This window comes from Abramis brama (assembly GCF_963993115.1).
Source record: "Abramis brama genome assembly, chromosome: 1".
NCBI classification, from domain to species: Eukaryota; Metazoa; Chordata; class Actinopteri; order Cypriniformes; family Leuciscidae; genus Abramis; species Abramis brama.
In genome coordinates, this window is record NC_139963.1 from 16,744,874 (window position 1) to 16,765,413 (window position 20,540).

At 39.1% G+C, this 20,540-nt stretch overlaps 2 protein-coding genes and 1 long non-coding RNA gene across 3 annotated transcripts in view; 2 read left to right on the forward strand and 1 right to left on the reverse strand.

Annotated features, from left to right (window-relative positions):
* The window catches only part of LOC311081001 (uncharacterized protein), a gene marked incomplete at its 5' end in the record, with an annotated part of 116,805 nt that overhangs the window by 51,419 nt on the left and 44,846 nt on the right, over positions 1–20,540 (forward strand). The gene's annotated exons all lie outside the window — the stretch shown is intronic.
* Positions 3,593–4,072, reverse strand: LOC311096382. The gene is made up of 2 exons (XR_014609020.1): positions 3,958–4,072; positions 3,593–3,866 (listed from the first exon to the last, which is right to left on the reverse strand). It is a non-coding gene; the product is annotated as an uncharacterized lncRNA (long non-coding RNA).
* On the forward strand, positions 10,767–12,794 carry LOC311098333 (uncharacterized protein). Its single transcript, XM_084138475.1, has 6 exons — positions 10,767–10,822; positions 11,465–11,803; positions 11,885–11,938; positions 12,048–12,111; positions 12,409–12,499; positions 12,614–12,794. Exons 1-6 carry the CDS (start codon positions 10,814–10,816, stop codon positions 12,624–12,626), a joined length of 570 nt encoding a protein of 189 aa, XP_083994601.1. The 5' UTR covers positions 10,767–10,813; the 3' UTR covers positions 12,627–12,794.

A 20,540-nucleotide genomic window follows, 5' to 3' on the forward strand; every position in this document is an offset into this window, starting at 1 on the left:
ATCACAAGCTGTTGTTCATTGTACCCGTTCTCCAGGTCTCGAATCAGTGCGAATGTGTGTCAGAGTTAAAGAAGCCTTACCCATAAAATAAAAGTATTTTTGTTTTGCTTTGTTGGATAAAGGATATATCCCTTGCACGTTTTCAATGAACCCTCCAACCATGTCTGAGATGTTCCTCTCAAAGTCTTTGAAGATGTCCTTAAAAAAATTAAAAAAGCATATTTGTGAAATTTCCACTCGTTTACTGTAGGTGATATGCTCCGTAATTAATATTACATTAACAATATAGGTATTTTTATTCTGACCTCCAGTTGGTCCACCAGTTACAGTTCAAGACTCATGAGGGTTTCAGAGAGCTGCTCAGCCTGTTCATCGCAGGGCGTGATGTGAGCTTTAAGAAGATCGGCGTCTGCAATCTGTTTAATTTCCGCAATCTTCTGCAATAGAACAGAATTTAATTTGTGAGCGTTTTGATGTGTTCAACTGGTCAGAAACAGGTTGTCTCGTTTTCCTCGTGTGACTGAGGGAGAAGAAACCAACCTGTCTCCTGGACTTTTCAAAGTCAGCTGCTATTTGCGCTGCTTTGCGCCGATTGTCAGCCACTGCCTCACGGGAACAGGTTAAAAAGGATTCCACCTCAGCTGTTCTCTCAGCAAGATGAGCCAAACCCACCTCAAATAACTGCATACATAGAGCTTCCATTTTGCTCCTATATGTAAATGGATTGTCAAGGTAAATTGATTATTTTGAGTCCTTTTTAACAGCTGTTCCCTCATCTGCACTCTTAAAGATAAGGATAAGTCCACATTATATTTTAACAAAAAACTCTGCTTCTATGTCGAGAGCTGTCGATCTGACCACACAAGTTTGCGATGCTGTTAGCGAATGTTTGTTGGAATTATAGTTTTGGGAAACACAGACTCATTGAACTATGCCGAAACGACAGAACTTGCGACCATAGTTGGGCGTAAATAATTAATAACTGTATTTTAATTACTTTTCCCTTGAAAAAGTAAAATAAGGGATTACTCTTAATTTCTTTGTAATTCAATTATAATTACTTCTGATGTAATTGCATTCAATACTGTATAGGCTGTACAACATTTCTATATAAAACAATAGTGGATTTAACATCAAAATTTCATGTTAAAGGTCCCGTTCTTCATGATCCCATGTTTCAAACTTTAGTTAGTGTGTAATGTTGTTGTTAGAGTATAAATAATATCTGTAAAATTATAAAGCTCAAAGTTCAATGCCAAGCGAGATATTTTATTTAACAGAAGTCGCCTTCATCGAACGGCCGGTTTGGACTACATCCCTCTACTTCCTTCTTCCCACCTCCGCCCACAGGAATACACAAAAAAGTGGGCGTGGTCTTGTTGCGCTCCCACGGGCACGGAGAAGAGGAAGAGTTGCGTTTGTAGAGTGTGTTTGTCGCCATGTCGTCGAGACGCTATTATTTTCATCCCGGAGTCCAATCACCTTTGTTTGGGACTGAGCGCATGCATCTCCACGTTATGGTAAGAGGCGTGACCTTTCCGGGCAACGTGCGCTAAGCTGCTGTCGAATCGCAACACAAGAACCGCTTACAATCAGAACTCGTTACGTAGTCCTGAAGGAGGGACTTCATAGAACAAGGAAGTCATCAGCCCGTTCTAAGGACAGTGAAAATAGCGGTATACAGATAAGTTTACAGATAAGTAAATTGTGTGAAAAATACAAAAAAATACTGTTTTTTTACACGCGAAACATGAACACATGTTATATTGCACACTGTAAACACAATCAAAGCTTCAAAAACACACGAAAAACGGGACCTTTAAAATGTATGTTTTTTAATGTAACCCTCTCTCTTTACACACTTTGTCAGTTCAAGAATAATGTATGCAATTCTATGTTTATTTGACATAATTAAAAGAAAAGTTTTTTGTCTATCCTTGTATTGGTCAACTGGTTAAAGTTGATGGGATTTATAAAGTAATTAGTAATAAGTAATCCCATTCTTTTTAGAGAGACAGTAATAAGTAAAGTAATCTAATTACACCGTTGAAGATGTAATTAGGATCTAATTTTTTAGAGTAACTTACCCAACACTGCTAATTATGCTTTTGGGAAATGCACCCCTGTTTAGTTCCTGTCTCAATGAACTCCTAACTTCTGAAAAGCACAATGTGCTCTGATTGGTCAGCTGAATCAATGTGTCCTAATTGGTCAACTGCTTCGAGCGTGTTTGGGTTTCTTTTCTTTTTTCACGTAGTGTAATAGCGTAGCGCGTCTGTGTTGCACGTCACCACGTAGGCTCACTATTGGGCGACGGTGGTCATGTGTGTGATACGTGGTGACGTGCAACACAGATGCGCTACGGCCCAGAGAGAAGGAAATGAAAAGTGGAATAAAGTCGTTATTTTTGTTTGTTTTTGCGCACAAAAAGTATTCTTGTCGCTTTATAAACTTAAGATTGAGCCACTGGAGTCACTTGGACTATATTAACAACGTCTTTAATACATTTTCTGGGCCAGCAAGTTATAGTGTCCATAAGCCTGTGGAGAAGTGATCCAGCACTCAGATTTAATTAAAAATATCTTAATTTGTGTTCCGAAGATGAACGAAAGTCTTACGGGGTTGGAACAACATGAGGGTGAGTAATTACCAGTGGCGGACTGGCACCAAAAAGAGGCCCTGGCAATTTTAGCAGAGAGGCCACATTTGTTTCCCTCTAAACCTCACTTATCGGGCTTATGCTACTCTGAATAATGCCTGAACTTTGTATCTTGAGCACTTCTTGCGCTGCTTTTTGTTTTTTTCCTCTTCTTGATGACTCGCTTAATCTAGTCCTACTTTGTAAGTCGCTTTGGATAAAAGCGTCTGCTAAATGACTAAATGTAAATGTAAATGTGGTTACAGTAGCAGGTTGCGCAATAATTTGCTTTTCTCTGCCACTCTTGTCAATCACATCATGCATCTATCTCACAATAGAGAGATTACATACATTTAGGCTATTTGTCCTTCACAGGAAAAATAGAAATAAAAAGTCATTATTATTATTATTATTTAGTTCATAGGGCTATTATTTTTCAGAGATAGGCCGTGGTGTTTGTTTGTTTGCTTTTTACCTTGTTTTTTTTTTGTGGCCGCCTGCAGCTCCGCTTAATTTATTATTATTTGATTCATATTTACATTTACATTTATGCATTTGGCAGACGCTTTTATCCAAAGCGACTTACATTGCATTCAACGTACACATTTTTACATTTTGTCAGTTCATAAGTATGTTGATTTGCGACGGCCTATTGTTGCTTTATTTATTTATTTATTTACAGTGTTGGGGCTAGTTACTCAAAAAAGTAATATATTACATATTACATATTACTCTCAAAAATAGTAATGCCTTACTTTACTTTATTACTCCCTGGAGAAAGTAACTAGTTACTAGTTACATTTTTTTTCTTAATTACTCTATATAATTGCCTGAGATGCATCAGATGGAGGGGGAACATACAAAGGAGGAGTGTTCTTTAGGGTCTTTATTACGCCAACAACAGACTGGCACTGTCTAGCACAAATAACTACAAACAACTGTACTTGTACTTGCCGTTGTTGACGCTTCCATTTTTCCCCATCTGTCCCAATAATATCTGTCTGCAGAGCCGCAGAGCCACAGTTTCACCCCAGCAGTTTTACCCGCGCATGCGCAGTTTCAGGTTGTAATTCAAGCCCTATAAATAGTCATTTATATGCAAAATTGTCTATAAAACACAACCGGTCTTCCGACCTTTTACTATATGCGCGAGGGAGAGAGAGAATACAGCGCTCGTGTTGTTTGAAGGCGGTGAGAGTGAACGGGTTGCGCGCGCGCGTCCGGGGCGCTATATTTTTTTCCCCAGGATGGTAGGGGAAGACTCATGAATATTCATTAGGGAAGTCATCCCTGATTTGCCTTAACTGCCGCGTGTCGACCAATCGGTGATGGTAAATGATACCTCGTGCCAAACCCAGACCAATCACTGTTCCATTCACGCCCTCCTCCCCTTCCCTTCTGTTCTCTGTGTTGTGTGCCTTGTGTGTGATGAAGCGCTGGCAAATGTAACGCAAGTAACTAACTCGGGAAAACTGTAATAATATTACCATTTTCAGACGAGTAATGCCTTACACTACCAGTAACGCGTTACACCCAACACTGTATATTTATCCTTTTTATATGGTTGTGATGAGCGCCGAGCGAGCCGCTGGCTGTGCTGCCGGTTGCGGGCGGCCAATCCGCCAAAAGGCGGCCGCATCTCCGCTTTATTTATTTATTTAGGTTGTGCTGCCGGTTGCGGGCGGCCGCATCTCCGCTTTATTTATTTATTTAGCTTTTTATATGGTTGTGCGCCACAAGTTCTGATGAGCGGCGAGCGAGCCGCTGGTGGTGCTGCCGCTTGCAGCCATTGCGCCAATAGGCGGCCGTTTCCTCGCTTTATTTAGCCTATTTATTTGTTTGTGATGCGGCCACAACAAGTGATGAGACCAGGCGGCCGCAGTGGCATTTGCCCACATTGCCCAATGGCCAGTCCGTCACTGGTAATTACTGACAGAATTTTCATATTTGGGTGAACTAACCCTTTAAATTTAAATTGCAATTCAGTGTCAGAAAACATTACATTCAGTTTGCACTTAAATATTTTATTCTAAAGTATAATATTTCCATAATAGCTCCTCTTTTTAAAACTGCTTTGAGCGTGTTTGGGAAATGTGCCGCCCTTAACCATAACCATGAATTTCAACGCACTACTAACTAACTCAACTAGGCCCCGCCCCTTTATATTGCGTATGTCTTGGGCGGGAAATATTGTGACGTGTTTGTTCCCGGGTGAAAACTCAAGACTAACTCAAGAATAACTCCGTTTGGAATGACTTTGTGCTTTTTAACTTTGCAGACGTTTTTCATGCTCAAACAGCAATATTACACAATAATGGAGTTGACAATGTAAAAAAAACATAATAGGTTTGTTGTTTTTTTTTGTTTGTTTTTGCAGTGATGCCATAGAAGAACCATTTTTCATTCCCCAAAGAACCTTTCAGGAAACAGTTCTTAAAAGGACCCTTTTTTATCTGAAAAAAAAATCTGATCTAAAGAAAAGAAAGCTCCATGAATGCCAAAAAAAGAACCCTATGTTTAAGAGTGAATTATAAAGTATTGCTTTCATTTGTGGTTTGATTTGTATATTTTGCTATTCATTATAAGGATATGTATTGTTCAGTGCTTCCATTCCGGGGAGGAGAGCCAGTTGCTCTGCATACGGATCCTCATCAAACATGCTGTCGAAAAGTTGAGGTCCATTTAAATTCTCCACGAATGCATCCTGTGAAAGAAGGAAGCAATATTTATTCACTACTGTCAAGAAGAGTATATATTAAGTTTGTATGTCCAGTAGAAAGAAGATTTTAATACAGTGCAGCGTTTCAAACACTGTAGTGTAAATCTGACTTATTAAACCTCGAGCATTTAAGATCAATGTTCTTGTACTTGAATGAGATGGATGGCATGGTGATGTTGGTTACCTTGTGTAGTTGAAGCTCCTCGTTTCTTTTCTTCTCAGCCTCAATTGCCTCCTGCTCCTGGAGCTCTTTGTATAGCAATTCTTCGACAGCATCTCGATACTTTGCAACGGCAGTTTCACGCTTTATATGTAGGTGCAAAAAATATGAATTATGAACAGAACAGTAGGATAAATGTTAGCTATCCCTCACTTGTGAAAAAGAAGCGCGTTTAAATGTTTTGAATGTGCACTTGTATGTTTAATTCGAATCTCATACATTTTACAAAACTGTACTTGCAGATAATATAACATGAATGCACTTAAAGGGACATTGTGTAGGAATTTCTCCCATCTAGCGGTGAAATTGTACTAAAAAATAGAGGTTGTGAAAGTTGTCCCCTGTCCTCCTCTACTTAATGACACTGGTTAGATGTGTCTGTCTCACTGCTGGAAAAAGCTATTACAAAAAGAATGTTAATTTTGGACATGCAATACCCATTTCAGCCAGTAGGGGTGAAAGTAGAGCAATAGGGGTAAAAAATAGAAGTTGTGAAAGTTGTCCCCTGCCCTCCTCTACTTAATGACACTAGTTTGATGTCTCTGTCTCACTGATGGACAAAGCTATTACAAAAAGAATGTTAATTTTGGACATGCAATACCCATTTCAGCCAGTAGGGGTGCATCCACATGCTCTGTGCATCAGAGATGCCCACTGAGACCCCCTACCGAACTGCACTGGTCTCATGTCAATAGGCCTTTTAAAATCAAAAAGCTATTACAAAAACACACACTCTGCGTTTTCTTTAAAAACGAAGAAAAAGTACACTTTCCCCACAGTCCCTTACTCGCATCTCCGTCAAGAGCGAGATTTCCCGGCGAAACTCACATTGCGGCGGCTTTTGAGGGGCAGTGCTTATTATATAGAGCGAAAATACGGAAAATGAAGCTTGTGAAACATTGTTAGCCTTGTCTTTTTAGCGGCAATAGGGTTTAAATCATTTTTGGCCAAGTAGTTTAGGAGGTATTGCCATTTTTCAGCGAATGTCTGGGGAATATCGAAAACAAAACTAACTTTACCCCGCTAATCCAGCATTTTCTAAAGTTGTATCATCTAAAATATAGTTGGCTTACATTATTCGTTTGAGCAATGCTTTTGTTTCCAGTAGAGAGCATGTGCGGGTTCTGCAGTTTCACAAGAGAGTCCAGTCCTTCAATCACTTCAATATTATTGAATGACAGATCTGAGGAATATAAGAATTATGGCTTAGTATTTGGAGATACTCCGGATATGTTTTGGATATCAGTCAGACAGTCAAACAATCAATCAATCAATCAGTCAAAACACTGTATCAGTCACCTATTTCAAATGTTATTACTAAAAGCTCGTTCATTTGACAACAGACTTACCTGGAAATATATCACTGAAGTAACTTACTCGTCTTCTGGACGCAAACACTGTTGCTCAGCAACCACAGACTACCGCCATGACGCATCAACTTCCGGAGTTTTCAGGAGCTTTGAGGAAATTAAGAAATTAAAATACTCTAAAGAAATTAAAATACATTTTAGTAATAATACTCAGCCACATAACGTTTGTGATATTCTTCCGAGTATTTAATTTGTAAGATTCTTCATGGAATGGAAAATCTAAGGAAATGTTGGCAATTTGAATTTAGAAGAAATATATTCCACGTGTACTAAAATGCCTCCGCTATTTCTAAACTAAATTTCGAAAAGCAAACATGTCCATAAATTCATGTTTTTATAACGGCCAGCCAAAGAGTATAGAAGTACCAAATATACTAACTTCTATACGCTTTGGTTGTCCGTCAGCCTCTCACCATCGGAGGATTGTTGTTGTCATCAAGATGGAGTTCGGGCCGGGGAAAGTGTCGGTGTTGGTGATGCGTTTGTCAACACATTGGCGCGCTCCGCTAACTCATTTTACCCACTTATGCTACATATTCAGTTTGATGTGAAAATGTGAATGTAGAGGTAACGTTATCCATTCTTACTGTTTTTTATTTTATGTAACCATCTTTTGTCATACGACGTCATGTCATTTAGTTGTAATCTTTAATAAATACACCGTTCTGATTTCACACATTTGATCTGAATTGCTTGGAAACACAACGTCATAAAAACGAGCCAGACAATTCTTCTTTTTTTTTCGCACACGTTTACTGGGTATAAATGGCAAAGCATGAAGTGCTGCATGCATATACAGTACCAGTCAAAAGTTTGGAAACATTACTATTTTTAATGTTTTTGAAAGAAGTCTCTTATGCTCATCAAGCCTGCAGTTAAAAAAACAAAAACAAAAAAACAGTAATATTATGAAATATTATTACAATTTAAAATAATGGTTCTCTTTTTTAATATATTTTAAAATGTAATTTATTTTTGTGATGCAAAGCTGAATTTTCATCAGCAAGTACTCCAGTCTTTGGTGTCTCATGATCCTTCAGAAATCATTCTAATATGATGATTTGATACTCAGTTATTATCAATGATGGAAACAGTTGTGCTGTTTAATATATTTTTTTGGAATACTTCTTTCAGGATTCATTGATGAGTAAAACGTTAACAGCATTTATTCATAAAAACAGCATTTATTCAAAATAAAAACATTTCTAACAATATAAATCGTTACCATCACCTTTTATCAATTTAACAAAATCCTTGTTGAATTAAAGTACTAATTTCTTTAAAAAAAATAGTTATTGTTCCCAAACTTTTGAACGGTAGTGTATATTGTTACAAAAGATTTCTATTCTAAATAAATACAGTTCTTTTTAACTTTTTATTCATCAAATAATCCTGAAAAAAGTATCTCAGGTTATAAAAAAAATATTAAGCAGCACAACTGTTTCCAACATTGATCATAAATCATCATATTAGAATGATTTCTGAAGGATCATGAGACACCAAAGACTGGAGTACTTGCTGATGAAAATTCAGCTTTGCATCACAAAAATAAATTACATTTTAAAGTATATTAAAAAAGAGAACCATTATTTTAAATTGTAATAATATTTCATAATATTACTGTTTTTTGTTTTGTTTTTGTTTTTTGTTTTTTTAACTGCAGGCTTGATGAGCATAAGAGACTTCTTTAAAAAACATTAAAAATAGTAATGTTTCCAAACTTTTGACTGGTACTGTATTTGAGGGAAGTTTGACCCACCATTCCCTTCACAGACACAAGCTGGGACAAATTCATTAAATCAGTGTTTCTGTGTAAAGACCTTGAGTGCAGAGAAAGTATTATAGCAGAAGAAGCAGTACAGGCATACAAGTTACAAAGCCATGAACCTACAAACCAGTTAGTCAAACCAGCTAACACTGGCTACCACAGGGAGTGCTACAGCCATTTCACAAATATCACGAAGATAAAACGAGCACAAAAGGAGAGGAGAGAAGGCAGTATTAGTTGAAGAAACTGCAAAGGAAGGTTAGTATTATATGGTATAGACAGGCGGTGCAGTATAAGACATACAGTGCAGTGTAGACAGTAATATAAATTAAATATAAATGTGCAATGTATTAGCAGTAGCCTTATAAGAGCAGAATAGATATGTATATGCACTGCAGTATGAACAACATGTGCAGTGTAGTAGCAGTAACAGTATAAGAGTAGTACAAATAATATATAGATAATATACAGTGTATTAACAGTTTAAAACACCCTGCAAAAATGTACCCTTCCAATTATGGCATCATTAACATCAACAAGGCCGGACAGCTGAACGCTGTGAAACTGGTCTATTACCCATGTTAAGGGAACAGGTGGAACCAATATATGGAGCATGAGTTTTCCCCTGCTGAAAGTTACAAACCATTTTTCCTTAATCAGTGATGTGGGGAAGGGTGCAGATCCTAGATCTATTGTTTTGCACTTTTTTAGTGGTAGAGGCAGAGGATGATGAGGCAACTCCAGTAAAAGCACGGGCTCTGAGGTCTTGTGCCTATGATCTCTACACGTCCAGCTCCAGAGGCCATACTGGAACTTGTGCACTGCTCGTGTAAAAAAAAAAAAAAAAAATTGTGTTAAGGGTAGATGCACATGTAAACTGCATGAGTGTGTGTGTGTGTGTGTTGGCTACTCCTGCAGAAGTAAATCTGTATTACATGTTTATGTACATTATAACTCTGCTCTGTTTGATAGCCTATGTTCTTTAGTCACAATGAATGGTATGTGTCTGTGTAACAAGGTCTAGCCATTTCAAAGCCTGCTTTCTCAAACAACTTTGTTTTATGGAAATCTACATATCAATCACCATTACCCATTTTATTATAGGACGATTTGATCTCATGCTCCCAGAAGTAAATTGTCAGAGCTGTGGCAGTGACTGGACACCTGATGTCAAGGACCTTGTGTGGAGTGGCTTGTGGCCCGCATCCACTATTAAGTTCCAGACAGTCTATCATGTAAATGTTTTCAAAACGGATGAACAGATGAAGTTGGATGCACCAAGTATGTCTCGTCATGCATTTGTGAAGATAGAGACAAACTCAAAACGTCATGGAAGGGTAAAGTACCAACACTACATTCAGTCTTGCAAACTACTAACTTTTGCTAATGGGAGAGGGAGGGTGTTAGACCTGCTGACTGCAGGGACCTCCTTAGGAATGGCTACTCTCAGTGAGGGCTTCTTTTCTACTTGTACAGTAACATCCTGTTGAAGGAGGAGGTTATAAAGCCTTAATGGAGCACTCACTGTGGAGCTAAATTAGTTATAGGAGTAATCATGCTCAGTTCAGTGTCTCTTGTTTTCTTCATTTTGAATACACACTGGCGTCAGTCACCATGCATTTGAGGCCAATATATGATGAAATTGTGCCTGTCTTTAGACAGATGGTTTGATATGTGTAATGTCAAAAATGCAACTTTTTTACCCCCTTTGCATCTCTTACAGATTGGTAAAATCTGGCGAGATACATTTCATCTAAGTTTTCGTCAGTATAAATATTCAATATCGGAGCTCGACAAATATTTGAGAAAGGATGACATAATGCAGTGCCCAGCTTGCACTCCGAACATGGTGGCTGTGTCGGCAGATGGAAATTGGAAGGCTTATCGCTTCAACAAATCAAAAGGGTTTGTATAGTCCCATACTGCACATAAATGCAAAAAAGTATGACTATGAAAGGGAATATAAAGTTAGAGATATACCCAAACTAAATGTTCTTCTATTCATTGTATTCAACTCTTTTTTTTTTTCTTTTTTTTTTTTTGAACTGGTGATAAGTCCTTCTATGAAGGTCTCTTCTTTGCTCCTGACAATGATGGCATGAGAGTGGTAAGACTGAATGAAATCTACACATTCACCTAACACCAAACTATTATCATATCACTTTTGTCTTCAATTTTCACTTTAGTCTATATTATTATTACCACAACACACAGGTGCTTCCGGTTGTGCCAGCTGCACCTCCTTAATGTCCGCCACATCTCAGGTTCTTTTGTCAGTTTGAGATGGCTCAAGCTTTGTAGCATGCCATGTTTTCCTGCTGATAGTACCCATTTAATGTTTGGGTACATAGGGGTCATGGAGTTATGAACAAGGCTGTGGAATTCTAGATATTATCAGAGGGAAAAGTGTGCAGTTAAAATAGCCTCACGCCACCATCAGCAGCCTAAACATTGATTTAAAGCATTATGTATTCAGGCTTTCTTGCTGGTTATGTACAATTATGATTGTACTTCTTGAATTTTACTGCAGAAAGCCAATTCTGTCCAAAGTCAATTACACTAACTTTCTTCTCCATTCTAATGTTCAGTTTTAACTTCAACAAATGCAGATAAAATGCACTGAGTAGATAGCATGTGAGGATATTTGCAATAACGAACATGTCAATAGGTGTAATATTTTGTCTATTAAATGTATGTCTGCATATATTGCAAGATGTCTGTTTCCTTTGTTTGTGTAATTGTGTTTTAGACACCTGGAAGAGCCACCTGTGGCAACTCAACAAAGGAAGTGTCAAAAAAAGCTAGTGATCGCCTAGATGAGGAAGGCATGGAGATCGCTGTGTGCCGGAATGGCTTTTTCTTGAGGGGACTCAATATGTACCACGGCGAAGTATTCGCCTACCCACTTTATCTACAGCAGGACCTGGCAAGCCGCCATAGCGTACATTTTTTTTGCACTGATCAGATGTGTAGATACTGGCCCTATCTGCAGTGGGTGGCGGGCCAGTTTAGGGAGTTTGGGCGGCTCCTCAACATGAAGCTGCTACTTTTGGTGCTCCACGCCAAAGCCCACTCTGCAAAGTGTGAAGTAAGCAACACCCATATATTGCACAGACATTTCCATTTCACCATCTGCATAATTGTGTTTCATTTTCACAACATGTTGCAGATAAAATGGAGTGAGAAATACCAAACTGGAGCGGGTGATACCCTTGGTGAAGAGGTACAATGGTCTCTGATATATATACTGCATGTGTAATGAATCAAATAATACTAATGGATACAATAGGTTTTGAGTTTATACCAGTGTTGCGCTCTTTAAATTTTCATAGGTGGAACAAGTAAATAGCTTCCTCTCCAAGGTGGCTTTGACTACCAAGTACATGACAAAAGCTGGTAAGTATTATCGTGTAGAACATGAAAAAACTAACAGTGGAACCCTCCATCTGTACACCCAATATCTGCTGTTTCAGTAGCTTACACTTGATCACAGCCCAAAAAACATCACACAATCAGTTCATTATTCTCCATAGTTTCATTATTCACAGTCCTACAGACCATCACCCACAGGTAGCCTACTAGGGATCTACTGTACACAAGTTTGGCCAAACAATAGCTGTACCTCATGTCCAAGAAATAGCATTGTAATTAGTATTAGTTGTTGTGTAAATATGTGTTTGAATTGCTTTACAGCCAGGATGGACATAATCACTATACACGTGCTTGGGTGGAACCAGAGGAAAACAGAAACCTTGCACATCACACTCAGCAACGATATCACAAGGTCTACACAAAAATCCTAACCGAAATAACGTTCTAGTCAGAATATGTTGCATTATGTTCATGTAGTGTCTTTTTGGTTATTTATTGTTATTTTTTGTGGATTGCTGTGGTACAGAAAAAACAGATAGAGGAACAAAAACTCAATGAACTGATGGCACAGCTGAACTGCACACCAGAAACACAAGACCAGTGGGTGACAGATGTGAAACAGTGGGCACTAAGAGGTACGACAACAATGCTGATAACCAGTCAATAGTTGCTTTTCCATCCAACCTTTTAATGCGCATTGGAACTATTCAAATAAGAAATCCCGGTTGGAAACCCGTGAAATGCACATAATAATTTCTAATGCGCATAGATAATTGATTCGCTAGAGGGGGGTGAATTAACTCTTGATGCGCATAACTAAGGTATGATGGGAATTAAGTTGATGTAAACAGTTTATTTGCATACATTCACATTTGTTGTATTGTGACACCTCATGTTTTAATGGTACAGCTGGGTAAACGTCTTTAAGAAAAAGTAATTCTTAATGCACATAACACATGGATGGAAAAGCAAGCAGATGCACGTGTTCGTAAGCCACATTTTCATGAATGCGCGTACAATATGCAAATGAGTTAGATGCTAACGCAACTATAGGTGATGAAAGCAGATGATTAAAGGGCCTTTTCAAGGGCATGTTCAGGGTAACAAGAAGAACATAATTTTCCATCTTAGGCAAAGGTAAAGGAAGCCTGGAGAAACAGCAGAGCAAAATCGAGGGACTGTTTCTCAGTTTGCAGCAGAGGAGGAAAGATCTACATTCTCGTAACGGTCTGTATAATGTTAGCTCCAAAATGACCTACACCATTTGAGGATTCCCCTGTCTCCTCCACATCATGTCAGTGAAGAAGATTTTCATATCAATAAGGTTGACGTGATCGTTATGGATATGTTTTCTTGCACACTCATGTTGCAGGCAATAGTACCCAAAAACTTAGGGAAAGACGGCGGATATCCACACTTAAAGACAACCTGACAGGGCTCCCACGGGTCATGGAATTTCTGGAATGTCATGGAATTTTAAAAGGTCTATTCCAGACATTGAAAGTCAGGGAATTTTATATATTTTTTGTCCAAGTCATGGAATATCAGGGAATTTAGTTTGTTGCTTTAAATTTTAGTTTCCATTTATCAAAATGTAATTTTTCTATACCGTTTTTTTTATCGCGCTGTTTCACACATCTTTCTACGGAACCCCTGAGGGGACCTTTGCAAAAAAATAATAATACGGACTTTCACATGCGCACGAGAAACTTTTGCGTGCGCACGAGAAAGTTTTGCGTGCGCATGCGTTACAATTTCCGGTTTGGTTATAGTGTCATTACTACAAATGTGGGAAAAGGGATGAAATGAGAGTGTGCTTGGAGCATGCCTCCAGAGATTTGACTTATTATAGGGAGGTTGTTTGTGGACTGTGCTTTACTGTAAGAAAAAAAGCATGAATATCACATAGGCTAAATGAATATCAGGTCCCACATCATGGATTACATAATCAGAGAGTAGCCTATTTCTTTTCGTTTTGAATTGTTTCGTTTAAAGACATTCCAAGCTATCTTCAGATGTATTTCTCATGTATGTGAGGCATACACCGAGTTTCGGTTAATTTATGATGAGATGTGCTCCAGTTGACGTGCAATGCAAGTGACCACGGCGCGCCTCCATGATTATATTGTCTGCTATATATTTGCTTCTCATTTATTAAATACAGGCAATTGGTTGATGAAAAATGTATTCAAATTAAAATACAATTTATACAAAACGAAATTCACTTTAAAGAAAGGCTTTCTACAAAACAAAACAGCTCGGTGCTCCGCAGAACAGCAGCCTGTTTTGCCGTTCATTATAGGTCATGGAAATTCATCTTTTTAGTCAATGAAAGTCAGGGAAAAGTCAGGGAATTTGACATTTGGTTTAGAGTGGGAACCCTGACCTGACAGAAGCCATCTCACTGTACAACAGTTCATCGGACCAGAAAATTGACCCTGAGGAGGCAACCAGTGGAAGAGGAGGCTATATCTGGCCCTGGGAGGAAGAACCAAATGGTCAGACCTGACAATTTTTTTCCCCCTTAAACACAGTTGAACTCTTAAAGATTACTCTTACATTGACAGCGGTTTGAAGTTGCATTATGATTACAAGAGAAGGGATCAGTTTGTAATCAGCGTAAACTGTTACTTGTTTCCATTTTTATGTTTTGTCTACAGCTGGGATTGGATTAGATGTCAAAAGAAAGATGTTTGACCAGGTGATGCTTGTGAGTAGACTGGAGGAAGAAAAAGACATCCTCCTTTGTGAGATGACGCAGCAGTGTCGTAACTTGCAGAGAAAAGTTGAGGAGTTGCAAACTGTCATTGACACCGGAAGCCATTTAAGTAAGTAGTCAAATAACATTTCCCCCTCACACTGAATTCATGAATGATGGTAAACTGCATACCAGTGCTTTGTCATGTCATTTTTATTTTTCAAATAAAATATATTCTGCGATCTCTTGTAAGGCTGTTCACAGACGCTGTCCAAATGGGAAGCAGAGGCCTAAGATGTGCCCTGCATAGCAGACTACATCACATTACACATCACCTGCAAGAAGTCAAGAGACGGTACACCTTGATCTTCAGGGATCAACTTGACAATGACTATTTCCATTACACAGAAGATGACCATACAAACGAAGACAGCAGTGAGGAGGAGGAAGACGAGGAGGATGAATTTACAGAAGAAGAGGAAGACACAGCAGAAGACTGACTTGCAATCTATAGATCGGTAGATACTTTCAATTGAGCTCTTAGTAGAGCTAGCATTCTTTGTCTGCCAGTTGTGCCTGCAGGCCTGTTAACACCTTGCACTGAGCTCCAATCACTGGTTCAACACCACACACACACACACTCACTCACTCCACACACACACACTCACTCACTCCACACACACAAACACACTCACACACTCTCACTCACTCACTCACTCACTCTCAGACAGTTCTTTGTGTGACTGAGTAGAGAAGATGATTTAGTGAAGCTCTTCCCACATGCAGTGCAGTGATACGGTTTCTCTCCAGTGTGGATCCTCTCGTGTTTTTTCCAGGTCTCTGACTGATTGAATGTCTTATCGCAGTGTACACTCAAAGCACATGTGATTTCTTACACCAGTGTGTATTTTCTGATGAACTTTTAAATTATACAGACGTGAAAAACTCTTTCCACACAAAGAACATGAATGTGGTTTCTCCTGTGAATGAACTGTCATGTGCATCTTAAGGTCTGAAGCCCTGAAAAAGGTTTTACCACATTGATCACATTCATGCAGTTTCTCTCCAGAGTGGATGATCATGTGCATCTTTAGGTGAGCATTTTGTTTAAAATCTTTTCCACACTGATCACATGTGAACGGTGTCTCTCCAGTGTGGATCCTCATGTGAGTCTTTAAGTGAGCATTTTGTTTAAAATCTTTTCCACACTGATCACATGTGAACGGTGTCTCTTCAGTGTGGATCCTCATGTGAGTCTTAAAGTGTCCTTGTTGTCTAAAACTCTTTCCGCACTGATCACATGTGAACGGTTTCTCTGTAGTGTGGATCCTCATGTGAACCTTGAGATTCTGTTTGTGTGTGAAACTCTTCCCACACTGATTGCAAGTTAAACATTTCTTGTCTTTTCTTTTCAGTAAAGAAATACTTTGTCTGTGAGCGAGTTTTAGCTCCAGTTTTGACATGATGTTTCTTCTCCTCTTCACTCTCCTCATTCTCCAGCATCACGTCTGAAATGATAGTTAAAAGTATCATGTTTCTGTAGCAAGGACTATTACATATATTAGATCAACTGCACAATTTCTAACATAATATTAAGATTAACATTATTACATTTATTTTAAAGGGGTCATATAATGGTACATGCACTTTTACAAGTTGATTGTACTGAAATGTGTGTTGGCAGTGCCTGTACACAACTATCATAAAATGATAAAAATCCATCCAGTGTTTTTTTATTTTAATCTCCTTATATGTTTTCCCCTGTCTCAAATCAAGCCGTTCGACCGTGTGACGTCACACAGTCGGACGCCCCTCCCACGATTGTTAATGACAGCAGCGTTTCAACACAGACCCGCCCTCGCTCGCTCGTGAGCTGTCATCATAGTCCGCCATTGTTGATGCGCTGGAGCAGAATGGTGTCTAAGCGATTGTGGTGTTCTGTTCTTGGGTGCAATAAGGAACACAGCAGTCATTTTGATGTTCCTAAATCCGAACCGCTGAAGACGCAGTGGCTGAGTTTTGTTTTCGAAGGGAATATTCCCCACGATCAACAGCAATGCTTTCATGTATCGTTTTATTAACCTTTATATTAATCTTTATATTAATCTTTGCAAATCGCTAGCACGCTTCACGATGAATACATTACGGCGTGTTTTCTAAGTACAACGTTCTCAATATACAGTGAGGAAAATAAGTATTTGAACACCCTGCTATTTTGCAAGTTCTCCCACTTGGAAATCATGGAGGGGTCTGAAATTGCCATCGTAGGTGCATGTCCACTGTGAGAGACATAATCTAAAAAAAAAAATCCAGAAATCACAATGTATGATTTTTTTAAATGTAAGCTTAGCGTTAAGTTCTGCCAGGAAGACTCAATCAGTGCGTCATGTATTAACTCACTTCTAACCAATCACGTGTTATAGGCCGGGAGCCAGGTCCACTCCTCAGGATGTTTTTTGCTACCTTTTTTTCACTATCATTTCCTATTATCTTATACCTTGGGCCATCACAAGTTGATAATGACCACCCCCAACTCGGCCCCGTTTGGTCTCAGGGGCCAAAAAACACCCTTTTTGGGGAAAAGCTTTTGGCGGAATGATGTAATTGTGAATATAAAGGTACTGCAGCTACATAAATGGCCATATAACCCTAAAATTTTGCATGATGTATCGTGACACATAGTGGAAACTAGCAGAAAAAGATTCTGGGCATTGCTGCCTTTTTTCTGTCAAATATCACCCTCAACATACCCCAAAAGACTAAAAAATGGCTGTCCGCCTGACAAATTGTCATCAAAAGTGATCATTTTCAAGCATTTTATTATATATATCACTGCCTCAAATGTACATGAAAAACTTCCCAAGTGTATAAGCTTCAATTTAAGTCCAAGATGACCTTTCTATCTAGAGGATTATAGCTGGTACAACCAAAGTTCTCCACTGTACCTCAAATCGGAGAAAACAGTACTTTCAAGCATTACCATTCCTTATGGGATTAAGCATATTTTTTGCATATGAACAATGTCTTAAACAAGAGTTGAGACTTGACTTATGAGCTATACTATATGAAATGAATTGCATGAAAAGTGAGCAGTGTTATGCCCCTAGGTCAGGGCTATTCAATTAGCTTCATTCAAGGGCCGGATTATTAAATCAATATGTTGAGGAGGGCCGGTGGGTTTAGCTTATTTATTGAAACATTATTTATGACTTATTGAAACATAACAGTATCAATAAATAAGCTAAAGTAAACCTAAAAAAAGTATTGTATTTACTTGGAAATGTGGTACCCAACAGTATGCAGATTTATGAGTATTTAATAAATAACTTATTTACAGCTATGTACAAAAATATGAATTATACAAGATCATAGCTATTGGTAAGAATTATTTTATTTATAATTATTATAGGCTTAAATGAAAATATTCTGACAGTGAGACGTGATAACCACAGGTAAAACCATACGTGGTTACTCACTCACTACCACTGTATAACAAAATGCTTAAACACAGGTAAAAACTATACACAAAATGAATTGTATATTCCTCTACCAACCTAATTAATCTACTGCAATATAGGCCTAAATGACTATAAGTTAGTATTCAGTATAAATATTCCACATTTCTGAAACATAGGACGTGCGTACGCACAGAAATATTCGGATTTATAAAACCGTGCGCACGCACATTCTACGCAGTTTTCCCTTAATAAATCACAATCAATTCTAAATGTAGCGCAGCTTTTGCGGCTTCATGTCATGCCCATAGTTGCCCATAAATAGTCCGTGAAACACCCACAAGTTAATATTCATCGATTGCGAAATCATGGCAAACACAGAGGAAAACCAAGAAACGTAACTTCACTCACGCGCAAGCGTGAAGCGCAAGATCAGCCATTGTGCGTCATTACGCATTGTGATGGCATCATGGCATTTTATTACCATCCATTTGATTGCATCTGACAAGCTACAGATGTGTTATGAGGATGAATTGCATAACATGCTAATATTATTGCAAATATACATGCAAATATGTGTAAATTTGCATTTCTGTTGTAATCTTCGTTTGATTTTGTTTGTTTTACACTGCAGATCGATCAAACGGGTGTTCGTGTAGGCTGTTAATTGTAAGACTTGCTTTGTGAAGTCTTCATGTTATTTATGAGAAGCAGTATTGCCATTTCTTTTACACAACGGTCTACAGTTTCACACACTTTCACGTGTTTCTTCCATCTGCCGACGGTGTCGCCATTTCTCATTTCACCCGTTTTTGTGCGTACGCCTGGGTCAGAGTTGGCGTGAAGGACCGCACATTTTCCCGTCAAGTTTGCTTTTTATTAATACCAATTATTGCGTAGAGAGCGGCGTATGCCGCCTTTTGTGCGTACGCAACGTTTATAAATGAGGCCCCAGAACCGGGAGTAAATGCAACTCCTTTAAGCTTGCGTTCCGTTATCCACTGGGTGGTGCTGCGTAGTTCAAAGTAAACTAAACTGCGAGTTGAACTGAAACTAAACTGAAAACAGCGCTATTTGTTCTATATTTGTTGTTACTGACCAAGAAACAGCTTCAGATGATTCAGTGACAGAGCGGTCCGAACGAATCTGAATCGTTTCAGACCATAATGCAAGCGCATTTAGCCAATTCATGTAAAGGAAATAATTGAACCAAAGATCGAACAAAATATTCGCACCATTCACAAATGATTGGTATCGCTGGTTCAGTCGACAGAAATACGGGACACACATAATAATTGGTGAAATATTCGGACTGAAAATGTTTCTCAGGTTAGTCGGAGCATTCATGGTATGCACAGTGCGTATAGACGTACAGCTGCACGCGCCACTACGGCCACTCACATATCTAACCAAATGTAGCCACACCGCCAGGAAAAGAGGCGGAGGGAGGTTGGAGTGCCTTTGGGACAGATAGAGATGATTGGCGGGCCGTATGTGGCCCACAGGCTGCCAATTGAATAGCCCTGCCCTAGGTGGACTGGGGTCAGGGTGCAACATAGGGTACATTCACACTAAATCAATTAGCCAAATGTGAGATTTATTAAAGTCCACAAAGTCCTCACAACACAAGGAATAAAGATGACCCTAGTGTGCTGTCTGTTATCAAAAAGCCAACCTTCAATAGAGTAAACGTTAGTAACCTTCTGTACAGGTAAACATTGTTTACAGCCAAATGGTGAAACGTCTCGGTTACATATGGTAACCCTCGTTCCCTGAGGGAGGGAACAGAGACATACGTCGTGACCGACTGATAGGAATCTCGCTAGAGAGGTCAATCTACTTTGAGTAAAACTAAAATGAGCCAATACACATTGTCATGCAGTCATTTGCATCAACTGTTAAGCCTCGCAGCGCAGGTATATAATGAGCAGCAGGTGCGAGGTGAGCTCCTTTTTTGCTGAGGAGCCGAGCCTGGTAAGCCGCCCCCGTGGGCAGCAGCAGATGTGATGATGGGATGTACGTCTCCGTTCCCTCCCTCAGGGAACGACGGTTACCATATGTAACCAAGACGTTCCCTTATCGGTCGGTCACTCTCAACGTATGTCTTGACCGACTGATAGGAATCCCTACCAAAGCGCCACAGCTGCTGCACCCCATCCAGCGCCCGGTGTAAGCCTGTACCCCTTCTTGCCTGGACGGACGATAGGAAAGGGCTTACACAGAGCGTATCCATCACTGTTGTTCCATGATAACCCATACAGTGAGATTATTGGATAACACTGGGAAAGCGTGCTCATTCT